This window comes from Phallusia mammillata, chromosome 1 (genome assembly GCF_965637545.1).
Source record: "Phallusia mammillata chromosome 1, kaPhaMamm4.hap1.1, whole genome shotgun sequence".
NCBI classification, from domain to species: domain Eukaryota; kingdom Metazoa; phylum Chordata; class Ascidiacea; order Phlebobranchia; family Ascidiidae; genus Phallusia; species Phallusia mammillata.
Window position 1 is genome coordinate 30,069,162 of NC_137252.1, and position 11,318 is coordinate 30,080,479.

An 11,318-nucleotide genomic window follows, 5' to 3' on the forward strand; every position below is an offset into this window, starting at 1 on the left:
CCGATATAAAGCTTAAACAAGACACAACACACGAATTACTTACTTTGCAGTAAAGTAATCTTCGAGCAAACGTACATACACTATAGTGTTGTTACTATTTTACACTAAATGGCTGTTGTTACTTCTAACATAATTTTTATAGGAAGAAGTTAACATGTTGTTTTAACCTGGGTCGAATGTATGTCGCCCCGAAACAAAGAAATAATAACTGTGATAGAAAAAGGTGCAAGAAAAAGGTTTTATGGTGGTGACGAGATTAAGACGTTACACTTTTAGATAGACGTCGGCTAACTTAAAAAAATGAAACAATTACAAGTGTTTAAATTGTCATAAAGACTTGATACACAAAAATAAACACATTGAAACACACTAAAATAATAAACACATTGCTACAATTGCACCAAATTAACTGGTGTTGCACATATACCGCATATAACTTTAGTTTATACAAAATAATCCTAACAAACACCGCCTTAATTGCCGCTTCGATGTAACGAGCCAGAAGGACCTAGAATTGCTGACTAATTGGAGTACGTGACAAATTAATAGAATCGTTGTCGTAATCTGCTCGCTGTAGCTGGTATCGGCCTCAGGCCAGGAAATTATAGGTCTTGGCTTTACCTACAGCAAGTATATAAACATCGGGCCGATGAAAAATTGTATTCACTTTTGCTGCAAGCTGTCGAGAAAAATGGTGAAGATTTTGAGTTTAGCTGTTGTTCTTTTGTGCGCCTACGTCGCTGCCACATCTGCCAGCAGTAAGTACTTGTAGCGCTGTTTAAGACCCAATTTCTAAAAAAGCTGGTAATTTGCAAGGTTTTATGTGAAGATTCCAAAACGATCAACTGTATTTGTAAAATGCATTTGTTTTACATATTTGCGGGTACATTTCTTTTGCAAACGCTATAGTATTGTACCACGCATTGTTTTTATGTATTGTATACTCAAGATTTATATTTGCAGAAATACATTACTGTTATTTGTTTTGGTGCAGTAACGCAATTTTGTGTTACTGATTTATTTAAGAATATATTGAGTAGAGTTTATTTTGCTTGGTCAAGGAACACATAGCAACACAATTGCACTAAACAATCACCAAGGCGGAAATAGTTACGCTATGTTAAAACGTTAACGAGCGCAAAATAGTGTATGCTGGCACAATGACTATACGCGCTGCAACCATACCGCATTATGAAGCGTTATGTGGCGGGAGCTCACCAGAGAGTAAGAACATCATTTTAATGCCGTTTGACATGCAATTAGGGAAACACAATTATATTTTTTTACATGTTTTTTGTTTAAGTGTATAGATAAGAACTTGAGTTAAGACTTTACGGAAGGCCAATAAGCCTTTATAAGTACAAACAATATACATTTTTTTACTAAACTATTTATTTCTGCAGCTCCAACACATCCACAACCGAGCTTGTTTGATCGTATCTGTCCATCAAATCAGCGCTACCACCAATGTAAGCCGTGCTATTGGGATTGCAAGGACAGATACTCGAAGAGGCCTTGTCTTGCGATTTGCAAGCCAGGCTGTGCTTGTCCAGTAAACTCTTATTGGGATGGAAACTACTGTGTAAAGCCATCCAACTGCCCAGCCACACACAGTAAGTGTAACTTTAAAAGTGTTTACTTGCATGTGATCGGTTAACGGCGTTTTTAAAAGTATAGAGATACGTTTAAAAATTGTGCAACTTTATCATTGTATTTTTTTTCTCTTGTAAATCAATGGCTTTGATGCGTTCGCTTTACATTAAAGTGTAAAATGGTACCCAAGCACATGCAAATCCGCCAATAGCTAATATGTGTCGGGAGTCGTACGGCACGTGTGTCAGTTTATAAAAAACAACTTACCTTTACATCATTTAGAGAAATTTAAAAGTAAGAATGAATTGTACATAAAGTCATTTGTTTTGAAAAATCTGTTTTCTGTGAAAACTGCATGTGACAATTATGGACATATTTATTAATGTTTATCAATATGACTTCGTTCATGAATATCCAAACTTACTTAAAACTTAAATAAAAACACATAAAAAAACAATTTCGCCCAGTTTTTAACTTATTCAAATACAATGTGTGTTTAACATGTATTTTTCTTTAGTTTGTCCTGGAAATCAAGTCTACTACGGATTCTGCCAGCGTCCGTGCCACTATACTTGCGACCAGGCTAACCAGAATAATGCATGTGCTGCAGTTTGTCGTCCAGCCGGTTGTGCATGCCCTAGTGGGACTTTTTGGAACGGAGAGAGATGCGTTACCAGACGCCAATGCAGTAAGTACCTTGTTGGACCAAGCGTCACGCCTAATAGCACCATTTTCGGCGAATTCTTTAAATCGTGCTTTAATTGCCCCTGTCTGGTTGTTTTGCCAAGATCATAAGAAGTATAAAGGAGAAAAATACGTTTTTGCGAAATGCTAAATGTTTCTTGTACTAGCATTTCTCGGAATTATTAAAGACAGATACTGCAAATTTGTTGTGACATGATGAATTGATCATTAATTTTAGTTTGATTTTTCTTTGCTCGCTTTAAAATTTGAAACGAAAACCCCCATCAACGTGAGGTTTGCGGACCTCCAAGGGTTATGTGAAACGACTGTAGTTCCGCATATGTAAAAAAATGTTAAATAAGTTAATTGTACAGACTTGGTTAATTGTCTTTAATTGTACAGACTTGGTTAATAGTTAATTGTACAGACTTGGTTAATTATAAGTTAATTGTCTAAATTGTACAATGATTTTATCTTTTACAAAGCGTTGGAAACCATTAATTTAGAACTTTTGAGCACAATTTAGACATTTTTTTTCTAATTACAATGATCTTTTTAAGCTAACACAAAAAGGTTACTTCACAAGTTTATATTTTAAAAAGGCATTTAAGGAACCATAAAGTTAACGAAGTATATACTTTTTATGACAAATATATATTTTTTACGACAAAATCATTTACCGGTTGATTCTGGTTTGCCTATGATTTTGTACATTGGATTTTGCATTGTGGGATTTAACTTCACAACTGATTTGCATTTGTGTTAAAAATTTCAGACCCCTGCCCTCCAGGTGTCCCTTATCACCACTGCTTGAAAGATCCTTGCGATGATGCCGTCTGCCACCGTTATCCCAATGCCGAATGTCGGGCCAACTATTGTGGCGGATGCAAAGCTGAATTTTACGCCAACAACAAATTGATCAAAGACTGCGGTAAGTTGAACGTGAGATATAGAAGTGGCATAATCAAGTGTACTACTTTACTCATGAGACAAAAATGTGTTAATTTGGCTCTACGTACTTCAAGATTAGGATATATTATACTAGAATACAGTTAACACGTTTTGAAATTTTTACTTTGACTTCTACGTAATGTCTTCTTGTTTTCGCATACACTGGCTTTAAACTTGCTGGTGTTTTTTATACATAACTCACAAATAGTAAAAATATAGCTTTTCCTACCAGGATGGGAATAAAAGCAAACCTAGAGAAAAGTGTCGTGTTTGAGTTTCAAACGTTTAAGCAATTTTTTATATCATCCTTTGCTTTTTACGTTCAAGTCGAACACGTTTTAACGACTTCCATCAGACATATCAATATAGTATCTGAAGAAAATCATAATCGAAAAGTGTTTCCTTAATTTTTTTGTAGGTTGTCCTGGCAACCAAATCTTTTACAAACGTTGCAAGCCGTGTCCTAAGCACTGCGATCACATTGATAACCCAGTGTTTTGCCGTCAAGCCTGTGCTCCTGGCTGTGGATGTCCTGCAAACACTTACTGGAACGGAAAGAACTGCGTTTCTCGGGACCAATGTCGTAAGTAAATTGTGACATTGTTGTGTGATCCATACACACAGATTAAGGCCATATAAGTTTCGTTTCATATATAATGTATAGTATTTGCATTAAATATGCTTGGCTTAAAGCAGATTTATGATGTTTTTGGTAAAATATACAATCTTGGGATATCAAACATCAGGCGAAAACTATTTTCCAAATTTTTCAAGTGTTAAAGTTAGCGATTGATTAAAAAGGTTTAAGCTTTTTAACAAAATTAGAATCACACCAATCATATTTATCTTCTTGCTTCGCGATGAAACACTTTACACTTTTTTTAGTTGGTAAATTTTTTTCACAAAATTTTAATTGGCGATGGAGTACGTTGAAAAGGTTTATAAGCTCTAAAACAATTTCCCATCGTACTTATTTATTTTTTTCCTTTTGGATTATACAAAGACTTACGATTGAAATTATTTGCAGTTTGCCCTGCTAACCAAATCTACTACCCTGAGTGCAAGCCATGCCAAGCAACATGCGACAACCCGCATCCAATCTGCCCGGCTATTTGCAAACCAGGTTGCGGATGTCCGGAAGGTCAAGTTTTGAGCGGACTGAAGTGCGTCAAGCGTTCCCAGTGCGGTAAGGCCTCTAAATTTTTTTAATTTTAAACTATAGCATTTTTTTGTTTTTATTTCGACAGAACAGAGATTTTGCCCAGCTTCGATTCGCACTGCTCGACATAACTTCTGAAACATGTGCATTTTATTAATAAAAATCTCCTATAAAATGAAAAATGTCCAAATTTACTTTTTTTCTGGTTAGATTTGACATGAGCTTAATCTTTAGTAAATAGCCTTACTTTTAAAGACATAATCACTATGGGTCGTTCTTTGACTACAAATGGACAATATGAATTAACATGCCTGAATTTATCAAAATTTATCACATGTTTTTTTCACCCCAAAAGTCGCGATTATTCATGCTTTACAACAAATTGTCTTTCTTTTGATTGCTAATATTAAAGTAAGCAGAATATAACTTGGCTCAATTTTCATAACAAAACCCTTGTGTTGAACTGCAGGATGCCCGGCGAACCAAATTTACTACAGCGGATGTAAACCGTGCCAATCGAGCTGCGACAATCCGCACCCAGTATGCCCCGCTGTTTGCTTGCCAGGCTGTGGGTGTCCAAGAGGCCTCACATTGAAAGGAAAGCGATGCATCCGACCCGAGAACTGCGGTAAGAAAACAAACTATACTAGAGCTGTAATTCGAGCCGGCTTTTTGGGTCCGATTTTGGCTTTTGTTTTAACAAAACAGGCCTGATGTAAGCCTGACTTTATTCTAGGCTATGTTTGTGTAGTAGTTTTACTCTGGTAAATTAACCTTTATGGCATAGTTCAGGCTTCCTTCCAAACATTTCGGTTTTTATTTATCAATTGTATGATGATCAGAATATCTCCCTTTTACCGACTTGTTAGTTTATGCAACATTGTAGCATTAGCAGTCATTCAGCAAATTTGTCTTGTAATGTTTATTTAAGATTAACTTATTTAAGGTTAACAAAATAGTCAGCTGTCAAATCCTTACCTAGTACAGTGACATACTTCTGGTCCGTTTCTTCTCCATTCACAAATACCGTCTTTTTTAGGTCCGTGTCCACCTGGTGTACCTGTTGTTAACTGTTTGGTGGATCCCTGTCAGTTTGCAACATGCCCTAGATTCCCACAGGCGAGATGTGTCAGCAATTACTGCGGTGGTTGTAATCATGATTTCTATATCGGCGACAAAAAGATTCCCAAGGAAAAATGCGGTGAGTCCCCGCAGCAGAAAACCTTGAGTTTGAAGTTTGTCTTTGAGGTCAAGTTGAGTACGATTTCGTTACTCCAAGGCCAACTAATGGCATACAAACAAGCTTACTTTAGTTTAGTGGGTATGTGTTTCTATCTGTGCTAAGGTTAGACACTGTAGTAGATGTCTAAATGTCGTCAAAAGTAAGGCTGTAATATGCCTATATTCCTAGAATTCATACCCCCTGAAAAAAGGCTATATTTAATTATTGTCCTTGAAAAATTACCAATTTTGTCTAAAATTATACGCATTCACCTGCAAGTTGTCTTTTACAAGTAGTAATAAAATGTATTTTGCCACAGAGTGCGAGAGCAATCAAATCTATTACCCCGGTTGCAAACCATGTCAATCCACATGCGAAAATCCTAACCCAGTTTGCACGTTGGACTGCAGACCTGGATGCGCTTGTCGAAAAGGACTTACTTTGAAAGGAAAGAAATGTGTTCTGCCAAGGCAGTGCGGTAAGTACCCAGTATATTCGTGCCTCCTAAATACTTTATATCATATAAACACTGGTAATAAGCCAACAAACGGAATTGAGGTCTAACTTGAAATTAAACGTGCTTGATTCGGGCCTGACTTCACACTGGGCCTTATTTATGACGCACATTTACAAAATTCGAGAAAAACCTTCGAGAAAATTTGAGTTCGTGCTTGTCATTTCGGGTTTGGGCCTGCTTATGACTCTGTTTTTCAGTTTTTTGTTTTATTAAAAAGTTTATTAATCCGAAATCGACTGTCTTACTTGTTAAAGTCGACTCTCTTTAACAATTTACCACTTGTGTCTATTACGCCTTTATAATCTCTTTTTCTCAATCACTTAGGTCCCTGTCCCCCGGGAGTTCCCCAGGTTCAATGTGTGATCGACCCGTGCGAAGTGAACACGTGTCCTAGGTTTCCAGAAGCCGAATGCCGCGCAAACTTCTGCGGAGGATGCAATGCTGAATTCTTCCTTAACGGCAAACAGATTCCCGATGAGAAATGCCGTAAGTACAGACACTATAGAGATTACACCACAGCGTAAATGTGACTTCATGGATTTTATATGGAGCGAAAAGGCATTTAATTTCTACGGAAAAGTAATTACTAAATAATCGCAAAGTTTGCAGTATTTTTGGTTGACAGGCGGTGTAAGCTGGTTTCTGGCCTTCCCGGTCACACAGTTGCATTACCGCTATAATTATACAGATTGCGTACTGTATAACCTTCGTGACATTTTTGAAAACCACTCTCGTAAAACAAGATCCATTTAATTCAAATGTATCTCCTATATTTAATGAAATCTTAAATCTTACACTTATTTCGTCGAGTTAGTCAAAATCCCCTTATCTCCATATTGGCACTTTGTCTTAAATATGTTTAACCATTCCGTAAACTCACTACGGTTGGTTTTAATGATTTGGTTCAGTCATACCCTTTGAATGTGAAAGAACACGCAACTATGCGCGAAATAACAAACACAGTGGCGTTGGTACATTTACCATAAGTTGCGCTGTCAATATTAACTTCAGACTTGGTTATCACGCAGATTGCAGATCCTCGTTGAATGAAGAATTCTCCACTTGTGCGCCCCCTTGTGATGCAACTTGTGAAGAGCCACGAAAGCTATGCTCGCTACAGGAGAGATGTACTCGGAGATGTGCTTGTAGAACTGGATACGTCCGTAACAGCAAGAACGTTTGTATTCCACTCTCCAAATGCCCTAGTAAGTACAGCACCCAGTTTGGGCTTGTTAAAACTTGGTTTGAGGAGTTTAAAAACTGCCGATACAAGTATGAACTCGGCGTTTCTTTATTTGATTGGTGCTTAACCTGTGGGTAATTACCCTCAAATGGGATAATATGTCCGTTTTCAGCGGTGTACATAGATTATTATTTTTACTTTCGAAAGTCATTACGAACAAAATCGGTATACATTATTCCATTCCCCCAGAAAAAAAGATGTCTGTATATATATTATTATGTCCAAATTAAGAAAATTATAATGCTTTTTTTTAAATATACAGTCCCTCACCTGAAACTTACTGATTCTGTTTAACGTAGGGATTATAGTTCATTGGTTTTACTGTTTTATACATGGAGCACATGGGTCTTTTTTTGAGTTGTATTGACTTACTTCCAGACCTCAGCATTACTGCGATGTATTTTACATGTATTGTTTTTTTGCAGAAAAGTGTAACTCTGCTCTTAACGAACGTTTCCGAGCCTGCGCTGCCCCGTGTGATGCGACTTGCAAAAATCTGCTCAAGCCGTGTTCATTGTTGAAGAAATGCACAGCGAGATGCGCATGCAGCCCAGGATATGTTCGAAACGACAAAAATGTTTGCGTCCGTACCTCGCAATGTCGCAGTAAGTTTTAGCTCCTATTTCTGACCGTTATAATGTCTGTAGTACGGCGATTTTCACTGTGGATCAATTTACTATTAGGGAATAAATGGAAGATTTGAGTTTTGATGTTCCTTGAAAGACTAAATCTAATTTGCATCCGTTATGGGTTCGAATCCCACCGCAGACTACATTTTTCTAGGTTTAGCCTTGTCATATGGGAATGCTTGAGTGGCCGGCTTGATTCGGTATAACGCCTTCAATGGGCCTGGCGTACTGTGATTGTATCGGTTATGTCAGTGTTTTCCTCTTTTTTGAGCAGGGTATTTAATATCACTTTTGACTTTTTGCAGAGTGTCCCTACAACCAGGTGTACAAGACGTGTGTAAAATGTGTTCCAAAATGCCCAGGACCGATTGCATATCCCGCAGTCTGTTTGCCAACTCCGCTTTTGAGCTACCCTTGCTCAGGTGGATGTACATGCCCGTTCCCCTTGTTCAAAAGCTTAAGTGGAAAGTGTGTTAAAATCGGAGAGTGTCCTTTATTGAAAGGTGAGCTTTGGCTATAAGATGTAATTTAAAATATTATAGATCGGGTGTTTATATCCAGTGTGCGCTTTGTAAGTTACAATCTAACCCTGAGAAATAAAACAAAACACCGCTATACCTTTTAAAGTAAAGGTATTTACCTTTTTAATTGGTGGTATCAAACCTTTTATGCCTTACCTACAGCACCCTATACTTTCTTTTGGCTTATTACAACCAGCTAAAGTTTAGGACTTTCACAACTGGTTAAAAACAACTGTTTTGTAATTTTTGTTTGCTCCGAAGTCAGCAATAACATGTGAAAAATATGCCACTGTTAGTATAGAGAAAAGCTCCCCCCGCACTTTTGAGAATAGCAAATGTCCCATGGATTGGAAACACTGCTCTATAGGTTGTGCTGCATTGTCGTTTACAATTTACTTTAACACTTAAATACATTGTTGGACTAAAACATTTTCCTATGTGCTTTTCTCAGGATAATCTTCGAGCAAGCTAAAACCCGAAAGGCTTTCAGTGGAACACCATCTTACTTGTGTTGATCTGTCGTTTTTTATATTTCGTCGTGTGTATAACCGCAATACAACGCCATCCAGTTTGCGTCGCGTCTCTTCCAGGCAAACATGCCATACAATGCGCTGAAAACAAATCCAGCGCGTCCGCAAAGCCCTGACAGGATTTTAGACAAACTAAAGAAAATTCCTTTACCTATAGCGTGGGTGGAAAATCACATAGAAAAGAGCCTCGCCCCCCGCGGCACGCTACACCTGTACTTTCTCCTCACTTCATAAGCCCGTAACCACAAAAGGACCGGTATCTCCGCACGTCCACTTGTTTACCATGGCCTGTCGTCGCACAGCCCAGCAATCCATACTGATTGCTGGAAATGGAAGGCGAGTTGGGACCCGGTTTGTGGCCGCGGACTTCGATCAATATTTATGTTCTTCAAACCTCGTTGTTGGTCTTATTTACAGAAGCCGAGAGCCCAAATACAAATGTCCCTAACGCCAGGTCTAATTAGAGTCAAGTTTCGGCCTCCCAACCTTATGAACGGTGAATTTCACGTTTTTGGTGTAAGTGCCGAGCTTGGAAATACAAGTAGACCACTTAAAAGGGTTTATAGGGCAACGCACTCGCCCTAACAAGCCTGCAACATGCTAAATAGTTTGGTTTAAAGCTAAAGAATGCTGAAGTCAATTGTAATTTGGGCGTCGGTCCTATAGTGAGAGCAGCTATAGGTGTTGTTTACTCGCTGATAACCTGGAGATTAGTTTTGATCCCCAAAGGCTTTTATCTTCCTTTGAAAATCGAAAATTCAGTTTAAAAAATGCAACAGAAAAGAAAAGTTTTTTTTAAAAAAAAGTGCTCAAAAAGAGTCTTTTGGTCATTTTCGTGACGTTCTTTTAAAAAGTATTGATTTGTTGATTGATCACTAAAGTGATTTTATTTATTAAGACGCGGGTGTTATTAAAACACAACGTATAAAAAGCGATTCTAAGTATTGCTACGAATGCAAATCTGCACTTAACGTTTTGCGGAAACCTTTGTTCGAATAAATACGCAAATCTGAAACAAGTCTAACGAGCATTGGGCTACATGTCTGCGAAATTTGGGAATGCGTAGCAGCAGAATGAGTATATTATTTTGGACATTTTAAATAAGGAACGATCGATGGTATTTTCTGGAAGAAAAAAACACGATTAAATAACAAACTGACACTGCAACGTAAAGCATCTTTGTAAAAATAATCACATCATGATCATTTATTTGGCTTTAAGTTGCAAAACTGTTGTAATAAAATGTATCAAGGCTATTTTCGCAATGGCAATCTCCTGCTGCAGAACAAGATACACTTTTCAAGCGTGCCAAATAAGTAACGTAAAAAACAAGAAGGAAAACCGGTCTCTCGATTGAGGTGAATTCCCAAATCTTTTGTTTTACTTCCTTTGTAGCCCAGTGTTAATTTACTTCCTTTATGGGTCCTGACACACACATTTCAATAGCAATTACCAGCAACACTGTAAAACGTTCAAACGGCGCCAACACGTTGCCACTGACAACGATGCTGTCTGTTAGCGCCCATAGCAGAGCTCAAAACTTTTTTTCTCGGACCCATCGCGTTGCCATGGACGCGGCCTAGTTGCATTGTGGGTAGCTTATGGGTCAAATCTGTGTTTTGCCGCAGCCATGGAGATTGGAGTTTTTCGTTTGGCCCGGCCGTGGGTCTATTTGACTTCGCGCCGCGCTCCAACTAGGAAGATTTTGTCCTACACCATCGAGTAAACAGGTCGTTTGAAGAGTCCGCCTCAAAGAGAAGTTTTGATCAGTGCAAAAGCACTCACGTTGCACAGTTAAAATATTTGTGGTTTGGTTTAGAAGGCTTTGACAAATATGCATATTTTGTAGTTCGGAAAAGGAGCTTTCACAAAAATGCAGCTTGATTGTTTTGTAATGCTGAAGAATACTAGTTTAACGAAGAGGCAGAGGATAGTCAGATTCCAAAACATTTAAACGATAAGGGGAGCAGTGCAATGCAAAATATACGTGTTTTCATGTAGGTCAGTGAGATTAAAGACATCCTAACGCAGCGGTTCCCAAACTGGGGTCCGCGGTCCTTTAGGGGTCCGTGAGGCAATTTTGGGGGGACCGCGAAGCGGGTAAAGTAATTCTATAATCCTATTTAGCGTCAGTTTGTGCTACTGGATAAGTTTAAATCAAGAGAATTGAGAAATCGACTGTCTCCATTGCTAAACAATGGCCTTTATTGAATGACAACTATCAAAAATGCAATTGTTCGCGCACAATCGTAATGTTTTTGTCCTGTTT

At 38.1% G+C, this 11,318-nt stretch overlaps 1 protein-coding gene across 1 annotated transcript; it reads left to right on the plus strand.

Annotated features, from left to right (window-relative positions):
- The first annotated feature begins 641 nt into the window (after nucleotides 1-641).
- LOC145205187 (zonadhesin-like) lies at nucleotides 642-9,092 on the plus strand. Its single transcript, XM_080077849.1, has 14 exons — nucleotides 642-758; nucleotides 1,404-1,613; nucleotides 2,111-2,281; nucleotides 3,053-3,208; nucleotides 3,647-3,811; nucleotides 4,256-4,414; nucleotides 4,857-5,015; nucleotides 5,427-5,588; nucleotides 5,929-6,087; nucleotides 6,451-6,612; nucleotides 7,155-7,331; nucleotides 7,795-7,974; nucleotides 8,304-8,501; nucleotides 8,971-9,092. The coding sequence occupies exons 1-14, from the start codon at nucleotides 650-652 to the stop codon at nucleotides 8,973-8,975; spliced, it is 2,172 nt and encodes a 723-aa protein (XP_079933975.1). The 5' UTR covers nucleotides 642-649; the 3' UTR covers nucleotides 8,976-9,092.
- Nucleotides 9,093-11,318: the final 2,226 nt, after the last annotated feature.